General features: G+C 47.2%; 1 protein-coding gene and 1 long non-coding RNA gene across 2 annotated transcripts in view; one reads left to right on the top strand and one right to left on the bottom strand.

Moving 5' to 3' along the window:
* Positions 1 to 1,427: 1,427 nt before the first annotated feature.
* LOC109513661 (neurobeachin-like) overlaps positions 1,428 to 22,032 on the top strand; it is a gene marked incomplete at its 5' end in the record, with an annotated part of 140,511 nt that continues 119,906 nt past the window's right edge. The window contains 19 exons of the mRNA XM_019866240.1: positions 1,428 to 1,625; positions 1,813 to 1,946; positions 4,082 to 4,190; positions 5,361 to 5,513; positions 6,144 to 6,312; positions 11,642 to 11,721; positions 12,546 to 12,608; positions 13,230 to 13,327; positions 13,452 to 13,544; positions 13,645 to 13,762; positions 13,835 to 13,916; positions 14,519 to 14,642; positions 16,049 to 16,241; positions 16,956 to 17,738; positions 19,020 to 19,243; positions 19,340 to 19,493; positions 19,783 to 19,957; positions 20,298 to 20,407; positions 21,308 to 21,388. Of these exons, the coding sequence (XP_019721799.1) occupies positions 1,428 to 1,625; positions 1,813 to 1,946; positions 4,082 to 4,190; positions 5,361 to 5,513; positions 6,144 to 6,312; positions 11,642 to 11,721; positions 12,546 to 12,608; positions 13,230 to 13,327; positions 13,452 to 13,544; positions 13,645 to 13,762; positions 13,835 to 13,916; positions 14,519 to 14,642; positions 16,049 to 16,241; positions 16,956 to 17,738; positions 19,020 to 19,243; positions 19,340 to 19,493; positions 19,783 to 19,957; positions 20,298 to 20,407; positions 21,308 to 21,388 (3,141 nt within the window). The remainder of the gene's footprint in view (positions 1,626 to 1,812; positions 1,947 to 4,081; positions 4,191 to 5,360; positions 5,514 to 6,143; positions 6,313 to 11,641; positions 11,722 to 12,545; positions 12,609 to 13,229; positions 13,328 to 13,451; positions 13,545 to 13,644; positions 13,763 to 13,834; positions 13,917 to 14,518; positions 14,643 to 16,048; positions 16,242 to 16,955; positions 17,739 to 19,019; positions 19,244 to 19,339; positions 19,494 to 19,782; positions 19,958 to 20,297; positions 20,408 to 21,307; positions 21,389 to 22,032) is intronic.
* Positions 14,858 to 15,185, bottom strand: LOC109513663 (uncharacterized). Its single transcript, XR_002167841.1, has 2 exons — positions 15,122 to 15,185; positions 14,858 to 14,981 (listed from the first exon to the last, which is right to left on the bottom strand). It is a non-coding gene; the product is annotated as an uncharacterized LOC109513663 (long non-coding RNA).

The raw sequence follows: 22,032 nt of genomic DNA, 5'->3' as shown, positions 1-22,032 counted from the left end.
CAATGTATTTGTGAAATAAGATCGCACTTTGTTTTCAGATTATTTTATTGTATTGTCTCCACGATTTGAAATATAAAATAGAAAAAAAGTCATTGGTCTTGCGCCGGCAATGCGTCTCAGGATCCGCAATAGGTGGCAAACACAATTTTAAATGCAAATGCACAATATGCCGAGCAAAATGCAAGAGTAATGCATCATAAAAAAATCCAGCAACATAAAATGCTCTGACAGATCCGTATTATTACATATGCTTCACAAGTCTAGCCGACAAATGTTCTGTGAAGCCGTTAATCTTTTCAGTCTGGCATTTGCAAATTCACACATTTGAAAAATTTTTAGAACCTATTTTCTGCATTTGTTGTTGTTTTTTTTTTTTTTTTTTGGTGCTCAGGTCCAAAGCGATGAAGTACTGCTTTGCTCAAGTCATAAAAGTCATAAAAAAAGTACAGCAGTGCCTCAAGACAGAAACGTAATTTGGTCTGTTACCAAGCTTGGCTGCCATTTTGACATTATACCCCCGCCTACTGTTGTCTGAAATTGACGTCAGAGTACCCTCGGGCTCACGTTGTGAACGTCACGTGACCAAACCCTGAAAAACATTGATGCAAGCTCAGGGGCACTTTGACGTCTGTTTGGGAATTTGTACAAATGAGCCCCGTTTGCACGCATGTATCCTAGACGGATGCACGACAATAAATTGGGTATGGTGTCACATGTCAAGTCAAGTCACATTTATTTTCATCGCCAACCGGCTGACCAGGCTGCAGTGGATGCCGAGCGGGCAAATTGTACCCACTATTGTTGTGTCCAATGCTAGTTCGAACGAGATCAAAGTCCCTTTAACAAGATGAAAGGGCTGCAGGGCGAGAGGCGGGCCCCCCTCCGAACCCAATGAAGACATCTTCCGAGCAGCGCCTCCGAGTGGTCGACCGAGCTTTTTTCCAACTGCGTCGGCGCAAATCATATCCATGTTGATCGGGGCGGAATCCGTACAGCGACATCCAATGGGCTTATCATCACCTAGCACCCCCCCCTCTCCAGATCAGGGAGGAGGGGCAAGGAGAAAATGACCATTTTGAGTCGCCGCCATGAAAAAGGAGGCGTTCGTGCCCCTACATCATTGCTCGAAGCTATATTAAAAAATAAATAAATAAAAGTCCATATTTTGTTGGCTTGTCAAAAGTATTTAAGGATGCAGCGCTAACCGGTGTCCCGTTTTTCCAATATGTCAAATGGTCGATGAGTCGATACGCGCGCGGCTATCCAGAAAATGTCTTTTGGGTAAACTGTCATACGCAAGCGTGCGTTTCGAATGAAATCAACCCACGTGAATGCGAGCATGTCATGAAAAGCGCAGAGGCTCCCGTCCTCATTCGCCTCTCCTGATATTTTAATTTCACCCTCGTTTGGTTTCCTTTCTTCCCCAGAGCACGTTCAAGTTCAAGTCTGAGAGCGACATCCACCTCGCCGAGCATCACAAGCAAGTGTTGTACGACGGCAAGCTGGCGAGCGCCGTGGCGCTGGCCTACAACGCCCAAGCCACCGATGCGCAGCTCTGTCTGGAGTCTTCCCCCAAGGAGCACGGCTCCATCTTTGTGCACTCGCCACATGCGCTCATGCTTCAGGTCACTCAAACTCTTTGCAAACACACACAACGTTTACAAGTCCGGCGGCAGGGAAGTCAGGCTTGGAGCCATTTCGCCAGTTTTCTGACCAGAGTTTGCTTACCTACCAGCGGTGCCATCTGAGCCATTTCCACTCGGATGGAGATATATAGCTTAGATCGTGATTCTTTTTTTTTTTTTTTTCCAGGATGTAAAAGCCACGGTGACTCACTCCATCCACCGGGCCATCCACTCCATCGGAGGCATCCAGGTTCTCTTCCCACTCTTTGCTCAGCTGGACTACCATCAGTTGAATGAAAGCCAAGTGGAGACCAGCGTCTGGTGAGCACACGCGCTGCCTCCACAAGTGAAAGTTGATTGATTTCTGAAAAGTGATTCTTTCTGAAAACGAATTCCCCACACGTAGCTGCTTCGTACATTGTGAGCCATACAGATACCCTCGCCATCAAATGTTTGTTTTATTTAGTTTCAGAATAACGTCAAACAGCCAGTTGGACTTTCCGCTGGACCGCCATCTTGCAAAGTAACGCCATGTGTTGATGATTCTCATTGGCTAATGTCGCGAGCCGTCGTCCTCCTGAGCCGGCCACTCCAAAGCTGAGCCGCGGATGGCGCCGGAGCTCTGATCTGATTCCATGCTGGTCCGGCGCCAACAGTTTGACCAGAGAGCCCACGCGAGCCAAAGCGCTCCGCCTCTGAAGTCGTCTCTTATCTCTGCTCGCTGTCCTCCCGGCGCTGCCGTTTGGAGAGTCTTTCCGCAACACACTACTGCGTATACAGTATGAGGAAAAAAAGAAAAGAAAAAAAAACAACCGTACCTTTTTGGTAGTTTAGTCCAACGCATAATGTCCCTATCAATAGCAACCTCAGAGAAACGGACTTGGCTGGACTGTCATCGGTGACAGATCCCAAAATATTTTTCGGATAATCACTGAAACTATTTGCAAGTGACAATTTTGTTAAATCTGCCCTCGTGCAACTTGACCGTGTTTGTGTGGATGTGGCCTTTGTCAAATCCATGATGTTCCACTCCAGTCCTCTTGGTGGCGGTGATGAGCATTGCCAAGTGATTCAAAACTGACAAAACATGAAAAGGCTTGCCACAAACTGCTGCACCATTAGACATGTATCATTTTATTATTTTATTTTTTTGTGGTGCAAAACACCTACTTGTTTACTGCTGGGGTTAACTTGTCGGTTTGAACTCCTTCGATCCACAGCTACAAATGTTATCTGAGAATTTTTTTTTTTTTTTTTGCTTAATCCTGCACACAAAGTTGCACATCAAGAAAGCATGAGAGAGATAAACGCAGACGACACGGAGGCATTCTGTCTTTGACTTGCACTTGGAGAAGGTCATCTTTTTACAAGACTCCTGCCTTTCTGAATGCATCATTTTTATTTGATTTTTTTTTTTTTTTTTTTTTTTTTAATCCGAGTGAACGAGCGACTTGGCGCGGTGCAAACAGACGAGGCGACGCTCCCGCGCCGCGACTTTGTATGCGCGCAGCGCATCTCCGGGCCAGCCTGCGCCGGAGCGATTGTGTCCTTGTTATTGTTGCGCTTGAGCGGAGGCCACCGGAGGATGCCCCGGCAAAGCCGATGACGGAGCGCCGCTCGCCGCCGCTGTCACTCAGCCAAAGGCATCAATGCAACAATGGAGAAGGCGCCTTTAGCCGACCTTTTGTGGCTCCTCGTTGCATTCTACTCGCACGTGAAGCCCTTAAGGTGACCTTCTCCGCACATATTAGCAACATCAGCCTCTTTCCAGAAAGTCCCTCAGAACAGCATTCATATCGAGTCTTTCCGGACGGGTTTGTTTTGTCCAGAAGACTTGAGAGACGATGGGTGCTGGAAGTGGGAAGAATTGAACAAAACATCCTTATGGTGATTGGTTTCCTAACCCAGATGGTGTCCTACAAATGAACATTCTAAAAAAAAAACAGGCAATTGATATTGCACTTACAAAAAAAAAGAAAGATGACAGTTGATGTTGCACTTCTAAAAAAGAAAAATAACTTTTGATACAATCAAACACTTGATGTGATGGTTTCTGAAAAAAAAATCCCAAAAGAAAACTGAATTAATGTTGCACTGTGCGAAAAAAAAAATGTTGCACTTACCAAAAGGAAAATAAACTATTGATGATGCCTTTTCCAAAAGAGTAAACAAAAAAAGTTGCACTTTCTGAAAAGACAAGATTTGATTTTGCACTTTCCAAAATAAAAAAAATAAACCACCGATGTTGCACATTCTCAAAAGGAAGACAATTACTGTTGCACTTTCCCAAAAAGAAAAGTTGCTTCAAAAAAAGTGCCATTTTCCGAAACAGAAGACCAACCATTGACATTGCACTTTGCTAAAAAGAAAAGCAAAATATGTTGAACTTTTCAAGGGGACAAAAAACAAAACCCATAAACCAACAAAGCAATTGGTGCGTGGTTTTCTGTTGGCAGTGCTACCCTCCTGTCCTTCCTGGTGGAGTTGCTTCAGAGCTCTGTGGCCATGCAAGAGCAGATGCTGGGCGGAAAAGGCTTCTTGGTCATTGGCTACCTGCTCGAAAAGGTAACGCAAACATTTGTCTTTTTTTTTTTTTTTTTTTTTCTCTTCGACGCCGTTGTGACGCAGACTCCCCAGCCTGCTTTCCTGAGGAATCGCACCACTTTGTCAGTCGGGGCCTCGCCAGCTGACACAAAGTCACACGCAGGCAGCGTGGAAGTGGCCTTTTTTTCCCCCGCCCCCTTCCTCACTTGCGACCCGCTGCCAGATTTCACACCCTGGCGTATGGCTCCATCTGTTCAAGATATGATTAAACCGCCACCCTCGCTTCTGCCGTCTCCTCATTTTTCTCTCCTCCCGTCTTTTGCCGGATCCCCAGCAGAGCAGAGAACAGATGTCGGCAAAGCGCATGTGAACCATCGATGCAAAGTCACACTTGTTGGGAGCGATTACGCTCCTGTCATGCCCTCCTAGGTGGGCAAGGAGAGCCGTCGTCACCGATGGGCTTTCAGCCATTTATTGAATGGGACAAAGAATCGATCCAAAATGAGACGCTACACCGCCCACAAGGATACTCTCCAGTTGGCTGCAGGCTGCAACGTATGGGCCGCAGGTTCTCGCTTTTTGTGTTTGGCAATGAAAGGCATTGATGGACATCTGTCGACGATGTACAGTGAAACTCCTCTACAACAAAATCATGTTTACAGCAAGAAATTTTTCACAACAGGGGGTTTTTCACTGTAGCAAATTTGATCTCAGATGTAAACACACACACAAACACACAGTCACAGGGTGGCAGGAAAGTGGGAATGGTGTTAATGCATGAAGATTTTTTTCACACTAGTGGGTATTTTCACCCATGAAGGTTTCGTTGTAGAGGAGTTTCACTGAATCAGACGATCGTGATGGAAGCGATGGAGCACCGCGATGAAATAGTCATGATTTTATTTTCCAAAGCCGCCGAGAGCCACATGCGGCTCTGTAGCCGCACGTGGCCAAGACCTTGTCTTAGATAAGACAGAGCCAAAATGGGAGTGGATGAGTTTTTCCGCAATATTTTGAAAAGCGAGCCTTGAATCTGTGGAGGCTGTCTGTAATTGTCTCTCATTTTTAGATTCGCCTTTATTTGACAAGAAATGAAAAATGGCAACCAGTGGAGTCGCGTCCCACTTTCTTGCCGTGAGCAATTATCTTTTCCGTGTCAGTCGTTGACTTCCTTGTCGCCTCCTCCCACAGTCGTCCCGCGCACACATCAGCAGGTCGGTGCTGGAGCAGTTCCTCTCCTTCGCCAAGTATCTGGACGGCCTGCCGTACGGGGCGGCGCTACTGAAGCAGCTCTGCGACCACATCCTGTTCAACGCCGCCATCTGGATCCACACCCCCGCCAAGGTGAGCCCGGGCGGGCCAACTCGTGTCGCTCCGAAAAGGAGTTATCACACGAGCGGTGTTGGAAACACGCTTGTCTCCAGAAAGCAGCTGCTGCTGCTGCGACCCGCCATGAATAAATATGAGGGGGTGAATAAATGCAAAATTGTCTGGAGGCTGGCCTGCCACTATCCTCGGAAGGGGAGCGGCGGCAGACGGAGCGAGAGGGAGAAAAATGAGACAAACAATGAGGTAATGAAGTGGGTGAGAGCACTTTGAGCGCCACGGGCGGCGCCGTCCCTCAGGACGCGCCGTACCGTCTCCTGCGCTGGCCGGCGGCGCGAGCCGGTGTCAAATGGTGGCAGCGAGCAACACTTGGAGCCAAGAAATGTTTTGGGGAGTGTCGCGTGAAGAACAATTACACGGCTCATACTTTCTGAAGTTTACTTTTAAGTGGCTGATACTTAAAAGCCCCACCCATTTGTTTCCCTGGATTCACAAATTCGACGACATATATATATATTTTTTGCCATCTCTGTATTTGCCAAGCTGCCCCCAGTCTCTCTCTCGCTCTCGCTCTCTCTGTCTTTTTAATTTGTATTTTTGAACAAGTTTCCTCCCGGCAACGGCAACTCATGTGCGTGTCCCCCGCAGATCCAGCTGTCTCTGTACACGTACCTGTCCTCCGAATTCATCGGCACGGTGGCCATCGACAGCACCATCCGGCGTGGCGGCACGGTGCTCCAGCTCATGCATACGCTCAAGTACTACTACTGGGCCGTCAACCCGGCAGGCGGCAGCGGCATCGCCGCAAAGGGTCTCGGTGAGTTCGCTTCGGCATCTCCATCCAGCCCACATGATAACTGCTCAGCCAAAACAGCAGCACCGACAGAGTCACTAAGACAGTCGACAAAGCGGTCTCGGGTTCAGGTCCAGCCTGAACCCGAGATCCCGTGTGTGGGAACTGAGGGCTGACTTTGTGGCTGGCAGCTGTCTGGAGGAAATCAAGAACTGAATGGCACTAAATTTCTTAAAGTTCAATGAAAACAAGACAGAGGTGATGGTGTTTGGTCTCACTCAATCCTCCATTTAGTGTCCCCAGTTAGTCCATAACGCTGCTGCTCGCCTTTTGACTGGTACTTGGAAGAAGGGAGCCCATCACTCCGACTCTGGCATCCCTTCGCTTGCTCACATTTTAGAGTTCTTTTGTTTCCAAATCGTTTTTCAAACCCCTACTACGGACCCGCCCGGTGCCTCAGGTCTGCAGAGCAGACACGATTAGAGGTTCTGAGAACTAAGCGGTGACTCTGAGGTGATCGAGCCTTTTCCGTTGCCGGTCACCTCGCTGCCTATCTTTCAAACTCATCATTTTTCTTCTTTGGCTTTTAACTTCGCATGAGACTTCATTTTGAGTTTGACTGTTTTTGTGCTTTCTGCTCTCTCTCTTGTTCAGTTATAGTTTTATTGTTTGTTCTTGTATGAATTGTTTTTGCTCCATGTACAGCACTTTGTATCCAGCGGCGGTTGTTTTAAAGTGCTCCAGAAAGACACTTGAGTTGACTTCCAGAGTGAGTTCAGCAGTGGCGGTGAAAGGAGTGAAGTCAGTCACAGCAGTGTGGTGAAAGTGTCCTTGAACTGTCACTTTCACTCTCCGTTCTCATTCTCCTTTTTTTTTATTAGCATCCTATCACCCGTGACTTTTTTTTATTCATCCCACGGCCTGCCGTGATGTAATCACCTCCCTGGCGGTGAAAGCTTTCATCTTGAGCGCGTAACACTTGTCGCGGGGTGATTTCTTCCATTGTTAGCGACACGCTTCACGGCTAATTTCTCGGAATACATTAGCGTCTGACAGTGCGGGACGAAGACGGATTCCCACAGGTCCTGCCAGAGATGAGCAGAGGCCTCTATTTCTTTCATTGATTCCCTGCTAAGAATGGCGGTGACCTTTTTAGCTTTGGGTTAGCTGTGTAATGCTAACGGCACACTCGCAGCTTCACAAATGAGGTCTTGAGTCTTTGTGTGAAAGGAAACTTGCATGATGGAAGCTCGTAAAACGATTTTTAAAACCACAGGTGCAATTTAGCTCGCGTATCTCACGTTTTATTGCCAATTAGGATGTGCTGCAGTGCAATATGTTCATTGCTTACAACTTAAGCTGCACCTGAACAAACAGAATAAAAGCTAATGCGAGAGCTCGATCAATAGCTTCATGATGTTGGAAAGCAAATCACTGGCTGTTAATTCTCCAGTAAATGAAAGATTCTGAAAAAAACGAACAGTAATATATTCAATGAAAAAAATATGAAATACTATTTAACATGTTTATAGGCAAGTGCAACATGAACATTTTCTTCTTTTGAGAAATGAACGTCTCAGACGAGGGCAGCAGTAGCACAGATTTAATCATCTTTTTTTTTTCCTTTCCTTTTCGGAATCGTTTTTCATCTTTTTTTAGCAAATGAACGACTCCGACGAGGGCAAAAGTGCGCCCTATAGTCGTGAAAACACGGTCATTGCTTTCTTGACCAACTTTAGCGCGTTTCAGGAAGTCGACCGCGTAGCTTGTCTTGTTTTTAGGGCGCAAACGAAGCCGGTTTACACCTTCGTCGTTACGCAGCAGTCTCAAGCGAATCGGAGCAGATGGACGGCATACGGATCCTCGCACCAAGACTCAAGTCGTCGTCGGGCGCGAAGACGAATCTCAAAAGGGATGGCTTTCTTCCTGCAGGCGTTATATCCCGCCTCCATTAATCCTCAGCTTGATTTGGCGTCTCCGTCATCGTCGACTGAGAAATGAGCAAACAAAGACGCTTCGAAAGAGAGAGCGGCGCAGGTAATGAAGTGTTCAATTATAGCGACACGGGGAGGATGTCGAAGCTCCCCGCCTCGGGTTTTTAATAGTGAGGCCTTTCAAATGAAAGCCGTATATCATGCCGTTATGCGCAAAAGCCACGGCAGCCGCTCCCGGAGAGGCTTGAGCCTCCCCGAGTTCCTTTTGAGCCACGGCGTCGTCTGTCTCAATCGATGGCCCCTCCGCCTTTGTCGCGCAGCCGTCATTCGCTAATGAGCAATGAAAAGCCGTTTTGCTCGTCACGGCGCCGCTCTCGCTGTCTTCGTGCGCCGTTTTGCGGCCTCCCAGGGCTAATGTCGCTTGAAGGCTTTCACTGATGCTCAACCTGATGGATTACCCTCACGGACGGTTAATTGTGGTGCTTTTTCAAAAGTGTCCCTGCTTGACACCGCCAATATTTACACCTCCAAAGTCCCGAGGAGCGCACAGAATGTACGTCATTCGGAGTATGGTTATCGGACATGATGATCTTTTGTCGACGTTCATATTCCATTTGTGCGGGCTCGTAAATGACAACAGCAACTTTGAATCGGAGGTGGCTTTGTTCCGCCAAAAGCATTTTCTGCACAAATGGCGAAAATCCACAATTGACATCCCACGTGGAAGGATTTGGCCGCCCCCGGGGGGGCTTGAGCCTCCCCGAGTTCCTTTTGAGCCACGGCGTCGTCTGTCTCAATCGATGGCCCCTCCGCCTTTGTCGCGCAGCCGTCATTCGCTAATGAGCAATGAAAAGCCGCTTTGCTCGTCACGGCGCCTCTCTCGCGCTCTCGCTGTCTTCGTGCGCCGTTTTGCGCCCTCCCAGGGCTAATGTCGCTTGAAGGCTTTCACTGATGCTCAACCTGATGGATTACCCTCACGGACGGTTAATTGTGGTGCTTTTTCAAAAGTGTCCCTGCTTGACACCGCCAATATTTACACCTCCAAAGTCCCGAGGAGCGCACAGAATGTACGTCATTCGGAGTATGGTTATCGGACATGATGATCTTTTGTCGACGTTCATATTCCATTTGTGCGGGCTCGTAAATGACAACAGCAACTTTGAATCGGAGGTGGCTTTGTTCCGCCAAAAGCATTTTTTGCACAAATGGCGAAAATCCACAATTGGCAACCCGCGTGGAAGGATTTGTAATTAACTTTGGATGCCACCAGATGGCGGCAAAGCGATACTGTTACTGCTTTGGCCCGAGCACAAAAACAGATCACAAAGATCGGAGGATTGTTTCGAAGCTGAACGCCGAACTGCAAATTTGTGACTTATTTTAGTTTCAATTTGGTCCACCAGATGGCGCCATTTTTGGACTCCATTCAAAGCATGATGCAAAAAGGCAAAAATGCATGAACAGGTCCCCGGTGAATGTCAGTACATATTAGACTTCATTTGAATTTAACTTTTTAGTGCCAAACTTTGACATGTAATCTTTATAATCTTTCTGTTTTTTTAAACGTTTATTCGCTGCTGTTATTTTCCTCACAGCTCCTTAAAGTACGGCATCAAAATCAATGGCTCGTCTTTGCTGAACACTTGGGCCCACTGCACTTCTGTACTTGAATCTTATCCACGACGGTGGTTCTCGGTGTAACAAGAAGGCATATGGGCCATTTTTGTTTTTTCTCTTTCTGTATGTACAGTCAATAACAAGTTTATGTCGGTGGCAGAGGAACAAATTCAGAACTGTTTTATGTTCCATTCTGGCGCTGCCACTGTCCAATTTTTTGCAAGCCCCATCAAAGGCTCCAAGACCCTGCAGGAGGCTTTGATTTCCGTCCATGCCGTGACATAACCACCATCCGTCATGAACCCAAGGCGATGACTGCATTAATCACACGGAAATAAATCATTTTTCAATAAACTCAGCCTGCCCTTGGGTGATGCGAGGAGCGCCGTATAATCTGCCATCGGGAGAAACAAGAGCCGCGCTGAGCTGTTGAACATAATTGCTTGTGAATAACTCCGACGCATCGGCGGCCGCTAATGATGCTCTTATCAGCTCTTCCCCGTCAGACTCTCATCAGGGCACAGTGTTTTTTTTTTTTTCTCCCCCTCCTCTCTATTCATCACCGGCGAGATGCTTAACCGGTAGCCTTGTCCCCGGGGAGCCTCGTCATTGATTACTGTTTGTCGGAGCTCTGTGGCTTTTGGCTTTGTCGCCGCATGAACGGCCAAGGTGGAGTTGTGCACGGTCGCTTTTTATTAGACTTCCGGAGGATCACCTTTGCGGCACGACTTGTTTTTTTCATTCCACGTTCAGGATGTTGTAAATGTTGGAAAGTTGATTCACGTGCTTTTTTTTTTCTTTTTCATCACAACCTCTTATAATTAAAAAGGGGAGGTGATGCGAGGAGCGCCGTATAATCTGCCATCGGGAGAAACAAGAGCCGCGCTGAGCTGTTGAACATAATTGCTTGTGAATAACTCCGACGCATCGGCGGCCGCTAATGATGCTCTTATCAGCTCTTCCCCGTCAGACTCTCATCAGGGCACAGTGTTTTTTTTTTTTTCTCCCCCTCCTCTCTATTCATCACCGGCGAGATGCTTAACCGGTAGCCTTGTCCCCGGGGAGCCTCGTCATTGATTACTGTTTGTCGGAGCTCTGTGGCTTTTGGCTTTGTCGCCGCATGAACGGCCAAGGTGGAGTTGTGCACGGTCGCTTTTTATTAGACTTCCGGAGGATCACCTTTGCGACACGACTTGTTTTTTCATTCCACGTTCAGGATGTTGTAAATGTTGGAAAGTTGATTCACGTGCTTTTTTTTTTTCTTTTTAATCACAACCTCATATGATTAAAAAGGGGAAAAAAAAATCCTGTTCAAGGCGAAGCCAAGCGTGGAAAATGTGTGTAAAATATGGAGCCCTTTCTTCCAAATGCCGGCCAGGCATGGATAGCTCATTATGGTGACTTCAAACGGTAATTCCGCAAAGCACAGTTTGTCCTGGCGTGTTTTATTTATCTTTATTTTTTTTTCTCTCGAATCGGCACGGTAGCCATATTCACGCTGGAGTGTCGTCTAAAAGCGGCAAATGAGAGTTGAACGTCACCTCATTTCACTTCCCACCTCGTGCTGCTGTCCCAAGAAACCCCTTTGGATCACTCGCGCGCCGAGGCAGCCACATAGCTAGTTAGTTATTGCCCGCACTGGTGTCACCGTGGGCTCTTATGGGTTAAAACCAACCAAGAGTAAAATAAGAAAACAGCAATGTAAACAAGCGTGGCGGCTGTACATTATGTGCATGTTGCTGCGCTTCAGCTCTCTCTCTTTCTCTCTCTCTCTTTGTCTCTCCCTCTCGCTTTCGCTCCAGATGGTCCAAGGCCGACCCAGAAAGAAATCATCTCTCTGCGGGCCTCCATGCTTCTCTTTCTCAAACAACTCATCTTGAAGGTATCTCCCAGCCGCCTCCGTGCCTCAAAGCCCCCCACGAGCCCGACTCTGTCTTAGCCTTTAAAGGCGTCTGCTCGTCTCCTTTCTTTATCTTCCTGCCAAGCTCTTGCTTCAAAATAGAAGCACAGTTTGTCCTGGCGTGTTTTATTTATTTTTCACGGTAGCCATATTCAAGCCGGAGTGTCGTCTAAAAGCGGCACATGAGAGTTGAACGTCACCTCATTTCACTCCCCACCTCGTGTTGCTGTCCCAAGAAACCCCTCTGGATCACTCGCGCGCCAAGGCAGCTACATAGCTAGCTATTGCCCAAAACGAAATGTTACCGGTTTGATGCTGTATTGTTTTTTTTTTTTTTTTTTTTTAGAATGTACTCAAAGAATCCAACGCTTTAATGCCATCGACGTACATATTTGTCGTGCACATTTTCATCATACAAACCGGGTAGGATTGGACGATTCCGATTTGTAAATCACGGTTCACAACAGCCAGAGGTGCAATACCTCGGCACCGTCGTCAAGCTCTGATGTGAGAACAAGCCCTCTCCCGTGACGTCACAAAAGCGAAGTAGGAAAAGCAATCCCGGATAAGCGCCGATCAGCTCGAGTGTGGCTGAGATGAGAGTTTTGTGAAATGGCAGTGAAAATTAGGCAGCAAAAAAAAATGTACAATCCAAGACCGAACACAAGAAATCCCGTACAAAAAAAAAAAAGATTTTGGGGTACAGGATTTGTCATTCTTGCCGCATTCGCTGATGAAAATTTGCCTTTCTGTATCACTGTCCCCTATCGATGTTTAATTCACATCTCCCATGTTTTGAATTTCAGGACCGAGGTGTGAAGGAAGACGAGCTCCAGAGCATCCTCAACTATTTGTTAACAATGCATGAGGTACGCTGCGGCATGTGTCTTCACTTGTTGGGGCACTTTTGAGCTGCCCAAGACTCCTCCACGGTTCCCCGTGCGGTAGTTCGCTCCTACCGGAAGCTGACATTGATGAAATTATCCATCCATCCATCCATCCATTATCCGCAGCGCTTAATCCTCATGAGGGTCGCGGCCGTGCTGGACATACTAACCTTGCCGCCCCTGATCAAAATATTTGATTTGATCTTTTTTGAAGCTCCAAGCATTGACACTCATCTGCGAAGACTTTGAACAAGTTCTTCAGAATGCGGGAATTTTTGCTGGTTCATCCAGAACGCACCCACCTATGCAGCCTAAAAACGCTGCCAACAAAATGACCATTTACTGTCCTTTGGATAAAAAAACAGCATTTGAGACTACAATTAAAACTAAGGAGGGGATCAAATTGTTCAGGAGTGATCCAACTTTTCGGATCCAAAGATCACACGCTTGCATTCACCATGGGCACATCCATTTGTCTGTGTGTGGCCCTCGGTAGGGGAAAAAAAAAAATCGGCCATCCCTGAGCAATAACGTGAATGAACTTGACTAAGATGCACTGCAGGTTTCAAAGCTTGACCTTCTCCTGTGCAATTTTGTCTGTAGGACGAGAACCTCCACGACGTGTTACAGCTGCTGGTGGCCCTCATGTCCGAGCACCCGGCCTCCATGATCCCCGCTTTCGACCAGAGAAACGGAATACGGTGAGTCCGCGACCGGGCTTTAGCTGTTCAACTTGATCACAGTCAAGCGATCATGGCGGCAAAATCAACCCAGAAGCGCCTCCGCTGTTTTGTTTTGTTTTTTTGTCTTTTGTGTGTCTGGCAGGGTGCTCTACAAACTTCTGGCATCCAAGAGTGAAAGCATTCAAGTGCAGTCCCTCAAAGTGCTTGCCTACTTCCTCAAACATTTGGGACACAAGTAAGTGATTCTGACTTCAAAAAAACAAACAAACAAAAAACATCTGGTATAACATTTTCAAAATAAAGGCAGTGTATTTCAAAATAATTTTTCCACACAGACGAAAGGTGGAGATCATGCACACCCAAAGCCTCTTCACCCTCCTGGGCGAGAAGCTCCTGCTGCACGGCGGCGGCGGCGGCGGCATGACCGTGACCACCTACAACACGCTGTACGAGGTAAGCCGCGTCGCCGCGCAATCGCGACGCCGACGGCAGCGTGACCATCGTTGTCTTCTTCTCCCACGTCAGATTCTCACGGAGCAGGTGTGCACGCAGGTGGTCCACAAACCGCACGCCGAGCCCGACTCCACTGTCAGGATTCAGAACCCAAGTAAGTCTCCGGTTCGACGCGCAGGTGGGCCGAGGACGGACGGACTTGATACGCGGCTCGCTCTGTTCTTTAATCTGAGCCGCCGAGCTGCTGCATTAATCTTGGCTCCTGCAGTATTTGCTCTATTATTTATGATCAAAAATACATTTTCATTTTGTATTTATTGATCTCATTTGAAAAATGTTTCCGTTATTTATTGTCAATAAGAAAAACAAAAGTAGCATTTTTATGACCGAATCGGTTCACAAATTGAAATACATTTAATGATCAACAATAACAGAACACAAATGCAGTATTATTTCATTCATAAAAGAAACTCCATGTATGTATTTATTTGTGTTCATTATTAACAATCGGTACATCAATGAATCATTCGCTCAGCAATCACGTCAGCGATATCCTTCCAATATCAAGATCATCTCTCGTATGACTCATTCCCTGTTTCCATTATTCAACGGCGTGAATTATGCTTTTGATTTGAACGCACTGCGAGCAGGGCCAACTGTTGTGTGTTTTTGTTTCCTGACTGTGGCGTGACAGTCGGTTGAGGTCTGAAGCGCTCCCCCCCCCTGTTTGTGTGTTTGTGGGCTCGTCGTAAACAGTGATCCTCAAAGTGATCGCGACCCTATTAAAGAACTCGGCCCCCAGCGCCGAGCTGATGGACATCCGCCGCCTCTTCCTCTCCGACATGATCAAACTGTTCAGCAGCAGCCGAGAGAACAGACGGTAAGCGGGAGAGCCACTTCCTCCCTCGCACACGCTCCCTCAATTATCTTCCTGATCGTCGCGTCAAGGGAGGAGCGAGGGAAGCTTGCGCCGGGCTCGCATTGATCATCTCATCATCTTCCGACAGGCGCGTTTGCTTACGTCTTCAATGCTGTTCGTTTCTCGGCATTGGATTAGCCTTATTATTGCGTGTAAGGAAGAAAAAAAAACGTTTTTCTCATCACAAGAAAAGTCTGGACAAATGTCTGGCGAGCGTTTAACAAACATGGGTGACCTTGAACGAACTCTGACAAACTCTGACGCGAGGGCAACCTTCACCGCCTTCGAAACCAGTCGCAACTGTTGGGGGGATAGCGGCGTGACTATAACGAAGTGCTGCCGCCACAAGTGACGGTATCAAGCATGCACTTGTCTCGACGGGCCCTCGAGCACGGGCAAGTCGTGGCCGCCCACCACGTTAAAACGCTCTGGCTCTGCACCCGGTCGTCATGGCAACGTCGGCCTGCTCGTGGATGGCCCTGCGGTCGAGGAGGTTGCGAGGTGAGTCGTGTCTCGTATGGATGAGACAGGCCTACATCCTCAAAACTGTCTGAAAAAAAAAATGAGGCTGGAAAAAATAGGGCTCAAAGTTTGTGTTCATTCTTCATGGATTGTGCGATTTTGATAAAAGAATTTCACGGGCATTTTGGCAACATTTGCAAAGAATGTTATTGTTGTCAAGTATACATTTGACATTGGGCTGTCGCTGGAGGCTCATGTGAGCGTAAAAAGACTCGTTAAATAGTTTTCCCATTGCGAGAGATGAAAAAGCCTCACAGTGTTAATTAACAAATAAAACAAAATCATTGCAGTTACCCTGCCGCCCCCCCCCCCGCCCTCCAACTCTCTGCCCACTCTTCCTTGTAATCCTGACATCAGAATGCATTTGTTCAACTCCTTCCCCCTCTCTTTTAAAACCCATTTGCTGCAATCACTGGCAGAAAAGCAGCAGAAAGGAAAGTTAATTGTTGTGCTAACGTGTGAGTGTTCCAATGTTTTGCTGTCAAGTGGCACAATTGGGCAACATGGCATGAAAAAAAGAAAAAAAAAACACCGCATGAAATTGGCCTCTCCCAAATGCACAGATTGAAGAGGGCGAAGTAATGATTCCTGTTTGTGTTCTGGATTGCTGTTTACTTTTGTATTGTCAGATAACGTGCATTTTGAGCTTACGCAGATATTTTTTTTTTTGGACTGTATTTCGCATTAAAATGGAACGGAGCACTTTGGCCTGTCATGAAATTCTCGCCTAGGGTACTGCAAGTAAAAAAGGAATGCGCCGTAAAGGTGCTAGCCTTGTAACCACGCGTCAAAATGTCGACCTGGCTCTAATAGTTGACCTTTGACTGCGCCATCCCGGATCGCAGATGCCTGCTGCAGTGTTCGGTGTGGCAGGACTGGATGTTCTCTCTGGGCTACATCAACCCAAAAAGTCCGGACGAGCAGAAGGTCACCGAGATGGTATACAACATCTTCCGTATCCTGCTGTACCACGCCATCAAGCATGAGTGGGGGGGCTGGCGCGTGTGGGTGGACACGCTCTCCATCGCGCACTCCAAGGTAAGTCACAAAAAAAAAAAAAAAACCCCACAAAAAAACCCCCCAAAAAACAAAGCAGCTTTATTTTTGTTGCACATTTCGGACACAAGGTGACGATTCAAAAGACATTTAAACATTTATAAACAAGAGCTCAAGATGTCTTAAAGCAAAGTAAAAAAAAAAATAGCTCAGTTAAATTACGAAATGAACGTACAGTGCAAGAACAAGATTTTGGACACCATTTAAAAATGTTTTGAAAGACGTGAATGAAGCACTGCGGGGAATGAGTACATCCTCTTATCGCCGTTGCCCAAAAAAAATGAGCGCTTTTTTTTTTTTTTTTTTACTGGTTTAGTTTCGCTGTGTGTCATCTGCATTGCCATGAAAACCAACATTGGCTTTCGGAAGAATTTGATCCAAGGATTGCATGTCCAGGCTTTCTCTGGATCCGTCGGCGCTTCACAGGACAAAACATCAGACACGCTTGCACAGTATTTAGCCCACCAAAGGAATCAACTTGGCTTTGCGTTTGGAGCTTAGACTTGAGTTGCGAGCGAGCTTCTGACACACCGGCCGCTGCATGAGTGAAGTGATAAAAAAAATGACAGTTGCCAAGGCGAGCCGGTCCAAATCGATTTGCGTTTGTCACGGGAGTGGTCTGGAGCGTAACCGCCACAATAGATGAGGGATTACTGCACTACTTATTTCCGAATTTGTGTATACGGTGCCTCGCAGGTGACATATGAGGCACATAAGGAGTACCTGGCCAAGATGTACGACGAATACCAGCGTCAAGAAGAGGTGAACATCAAGAAAGGGAAGAAAGGCTCGGTCAGCACCATCTCGGGTCTGTCGGCTCAGGCCGCCGGCATGACGGCCTCGGTGGAGATCGCAGAAATGGATGGCAGCTCCCGCTCGCCGGGCAGCGACGGCGCCGATTCGCACGACGCCTTGGCCGACGGGCGGAAGCCGGAGGAGAGCGCGGCGGCGGCGGTGGTGGGCGGCGTCGCAGCGGAAGTCCAGCACCTCCTCGTGGACATTAAAGCGGAGAAGGTGGAAGCAACAGAGGTGAAGATGGACGACATGGACCCGCTGATGGAGGTGGGCTCTCTGCTGGACGACGTTTACGGCGCCGTGATGCTGCCGAAGAACGGACCGGCGGACCGGCGGATCTCGGCTCCTCTGATCTCGCTGGACGACGACAAAGACGGCGTCCTTCAGGGCAGCGCTTTTTTGTTGCCCGACTTGCACCCGGCTCATCCTTTGGAACCGGGCGAAGATCTGCGCCTTCTGGCCACCTCTGACTTTGCCTCCTTACCTGGCATCTTGGAAAAGGACGAGCTCGAAGTCCAGGGCATCAACTCGGCGGAGGGGGCCTCAACCCCAGTGGCTGACCAGGGAAGCGTTGCGGTGCCCTCTAAAGGCGACGTTTCTGCCCTGTGGAGCGGGAGCGAGAAGCCCTCAGACGCAGCGGAGGACGGCAAGGAGATAAAGATTCAAACCAGGACAACCACGCAGGTTAGATTACACGTATGCTGAGAATCAAAGTCATTCACGACGCTGCTTTTCCTAAAGGTAAAAGCAGTCATGTTGCAGAAGGAATGCAAACGCGCTTTCCAGACGCGGGGAAGCAAGGGCCACATTCCAATTTTTGACACGGACAGATGAGCTTGGAAATTTGTACATGTCGGGAGACCAACTTGAGCCGAGATTCCAACTCTGTACTTCTTGACCGTGAGGCAGACGTGCTTACCACGATGCCATCATGCTGCCTTTGTGGATTCCCGCCATGATGCTGATGATCAAGAAATGACTTTTTGAGTTTGTGTTCAATTCACTGCTGCTGATGCATTTTAACAGGATGCTTTTTGTTGCGCCTTGCTGACTCATTCGTTTCATGTATATTGGCAGCACTGAAGTGTTGTTGTTGTTGTTGTTGTTATTGTCGTCATTTATTATCATGCCGCCTGGGAGGGAGGTCGTCTGAGGGACACGTTGCATTTTCATCATTCCTTGTGAATGAACTCAGTGCTGTCATTTCTCATGAAGCGTACGCAGTTTTACCTGACGCGAGAAAAAATTATGAAACGGCTTGAATAAAACAAACATAGTTTATCTATCTATCTATCTATCTAGCTAGCTATCCAGCTAGCATGCTAAGCTAACTAGCATCATCATTCATTCACCGAACCAGCTCGTGTGATAAGCTAACTAGCACCCTTCCATACATCTAACCAGTTAGTATGGTAAGCTAACGAGTATCATCCATCTATCTAAACAACTCGTATGCTAAGATAACTAGTATCCATCCATCCATTCAACTAAAATAACTAGACAATTTTGGCCAAAATGAAAATCACAAATGTTTTGACCAATGTTGTCATCACGATAATTAACGTGATGACGTTATCCATAATGTGAGGGAAAAACGTTTTTATTGCTCTACCTTTCAACAGACAACATGTAAAGTTTTTAATGAAAATATGAGTTTTGGAAAAAGTAGATTATCATGTTAGAAGTAATGATGAAAACAAAAACAAAAAATCTGAAAATTGACTAGACTTTGAAAAAGTGCTTGATTAGATTCGTAGCTAAGCCTGCATGTTAAATGGAAATATCGCCAACGATCGTGTTAATTTAATCCTGGCCACCAAATGTGCAATCACGGTTCGATGAATTGCTCAGCTTCAGCCCCATTAACTCTAACTCACCATCTAATCATCTAACTATGAGAGTATCATATCTGACCGTCATTCAACCCTCTCTTTGTCCGCATTACAAACGACTCTTCTCTTTCAGAGCCTAAACAGCCGATTTGGCAGTCCGGCGGACAGAGCCGATTTGCGGGCCGACGGCGCCCTGCCAGAGCGGGAGTACGAACAGCAGCAGCAGAGGCGTCAGTTCAGCCCGGGCCCTCGCACCACCATGTTCCGCATCCCGGAGTTCAAGTGGTCGGCCCTGCACCAGAGGCTCCTGGCCGACCTGCTCTTTGCCCTGGAGAGCGACGTGCACGTCTGGAGGAGGTCGGCGCGCGCTCGCGCACACACGTATTGGCGTGTGTCCACGGGGAGCTCGCTTAACAGGGTACAATAACGGCTCTTTCTTTCTCTCGGCCGCAGCCATTCCAGCAAGTCTGTCATGGACTTTGTCAACAGCAGTGAGAACATCATTTTCGTCCACAACACCATCCACCTCATCTCGCAGATGGTGGACAACATCATCATTGCCTGCGGTGGCATCCTGCCGCTGCTCTCAGCCGCGACTTCTCCGTCTGTACGTGCTCACTGTGAGGCTGTGGTGACACCTAGTGGGCGAATGGGTTCTGCACACAACATGATTTGTTTGAAATACTTTTTTTCAGCCCTATTAGATACCCCATGGTGTTGTGGCAAAGGGTACAATAAAGCATTGCTTTTTTTTTATGAATGAGCCCTGTTTTTTTTCCTCTCCGACAGGTTTTCATAATGATAATAATAATAATAATAATAATAATGCAATCACATGTGAATATATAAAGACATAATATATCAACTTTGTCTTTGTTTTCTTCGTTCCTGTCGAGGTGGAGAACATCGAGGCGACGCAGGGCATGTCGTCGGAGACGGCCATCACCTTCTTGTCTCGTCTGATGGTGATGGTGGACGTGCTGGTCTTCTCCAGCTCGCTCAACTTCAGCGAGATTGAGGCGGAGAAGAACATGTCGTCCGGCGGCCTCATGCGTCAGTGCCTGAGACTCGGTAAGCTCAAAACACTTGGCAAGAAGCAGGGAGCAGATGTTCGAAAATCACCAACCTGACCTAGCTCCGTATTCACCAGGCCACGCCCCTAAAAGGCAAAATACACATCGGTACCATTGTGTGTGATGATTTGATATGCAAATGAATTGAGTTACTTGCTTAGTCACGGCGCAAATTGAACTCAGAAGTCATGGCAGTACTTGCCTGTTATCAGCATTTCATTTAGACTGAGATGATTGAATGTGTGTGTGTGTGTGTGTGTGTGTGTGTGTGTGTGTGTGTGTGTGTGTGTGTGTGTGTGCGCGTGCGTGTGTGCGTGCGTGCGTGCGTGCGTGCGTAGTGTGTTGCATGGCAGTGAGGAGCTGTCTGGAGTGCAGGCAGCGGCACGGTGGTTGCGGGAACATGCCGTTCGCTACCAACAACAAGTGCCAGGACATGCCACCAAATACTGTGAGTCCCCACGAGGTCCAGTATGACAACATTTGATCATCAATAAAATAATACTAATAATTGGAAAAATGAGAAAAACGTGCCGTGCGACGGGCATGTGACCACTGGCGCTCTCCCGCTCTTGATTTACTGAAAGTAAAACCCCGTCGCCGTTCACCTCCTGCGTCCCCCGCTGGATGATGATTTGCTACTTGTCGAATAACGATTTAATTCGAATGTGTTGCACATAAATAAATAAACAAATAAATAAAAGGTACAGCAAAATGCGAATTTAAAAAGAAACTTTTCCTCAATATTGAATGCAAATGCATTGCACTAAAATGTTCAATCGAACTGAACTGTACTTGGGCGGTAATTATTTTGCGTACCGCCAGAGGGAGCCGTTGAACACTTTTAGAATTGCTGTCCACCGAATGTGCATGCAGCATAATTAAGAGAAGAAAAGGAGAAGCAGAGAAGGTCCCCGAAGAAGCCCACCATATGCCTGTCCGTCTAATTGCGCTTGAATATGCGATCTGGTTTGATTTTGGTGTTCAAATGTTCAAATTGTCTTTGGATACGTGCGATGCTGCTTCTTGTGTGTTGAAGTAGCACTTGTTTGTATGTATGATATAATTTAGCATTGAGCTTGCTCTTAGCTGTGAAACAAAATGACATTTTATTGAACACGGTGTGAAAATATATCATGTTTTATTCTCGTTTATTTATGCATTTTGCCAAACCTTGTGGGTTATAAAGTAGCTCATTTAATTTCCATCCATGGTGTTAATTATATGTTAGCATTTTGCGATCAGACCCAGCCAAATGACATGTTTTGGTATTCAAATAGACAGTGTTTCATTGCCTTTTGTTTCATGCGCCAGTTTTTACACTCACTGCATCCAACGTGTCCCTATTCAGCTGTCTCCCATCAAGGACCCCGATCGCCTCCTGCAGGATGTGGACATCAACCGCCTGCGTGCCGTGGTCTTCCGTGATGTGGTGAGCGTGGCGCACCGTTGAAGGGGCGTTTATCGACATTTCTCTTTTGTTCACATTTTAAAACAACGTGACACGCTTTTGTCAAAATACGCCAAGGATCAACACACTACCTGTGCTCTGCAGCAAGGCTGATGTCAGGAAAAATGCAATTTGTGTTTGACGGTGTCTGCTCGTGGGGGTGTAAATGTGAGTGTGGATGGTCATCGTGCCTTGTGATTGGCTGGTGACCAGTCTAGGGTGTCGTCCAGTCTCCCTGGCCCCTTTTGAGAAATAGTCAGCTCACTGAAGAGTTATTGGGTTGTGTCATTTCCAATTTGATGGACAGGCAGGCACCCCAGAGACCCAGCCACAGTATTTAGCTTCATTATTAAAAAAAATCTTTTTCCATCATCCTTTCAAGAGCAATGTTGCTTGTGGAGGCTCTCAGTCGTACAGGAAAGTTCCATCGTAGAAAGGGTTCTGTCAGTCGTCATCTGTACCTGTGGGTAAAAAACAAAAAAAAACAAAAAAAAAAAACAAAAAACAAAAAAAGCAAAAAAGGACGTTTCGCTTCTCTCACAGAAGCTTCGTCAGCGGTAGACAACCCTGAAGTCTCCGTGAAGACTCCGGGAAGTTGCTCTGCGCTAAAAAGCTGAGCGTGGCCT

Source organism: Hippocampus comes, unplaced genomic scaffold (assembly GCF_001891065.2).
Source record: "Hippocampus comes isolate QL1 unplaced genomic scaffold, H_comes_QL1_v1.1 scaffold11, whole genome shotgun sequence".
In the NCBI taxonomy this organism is placed as follows: domain Eukaryota; kingdom Metazoa; phylum Chordata; class Actinopteri; order Syngnathiformes; family Syngnathidae; genus Hippocampus; species Hippocampus comes.
The sequence above is the reverse complement of the archived record's forward strand: the minus strand, read 5'-3'. Positions and strand labels throughout refer to the sequence as shown.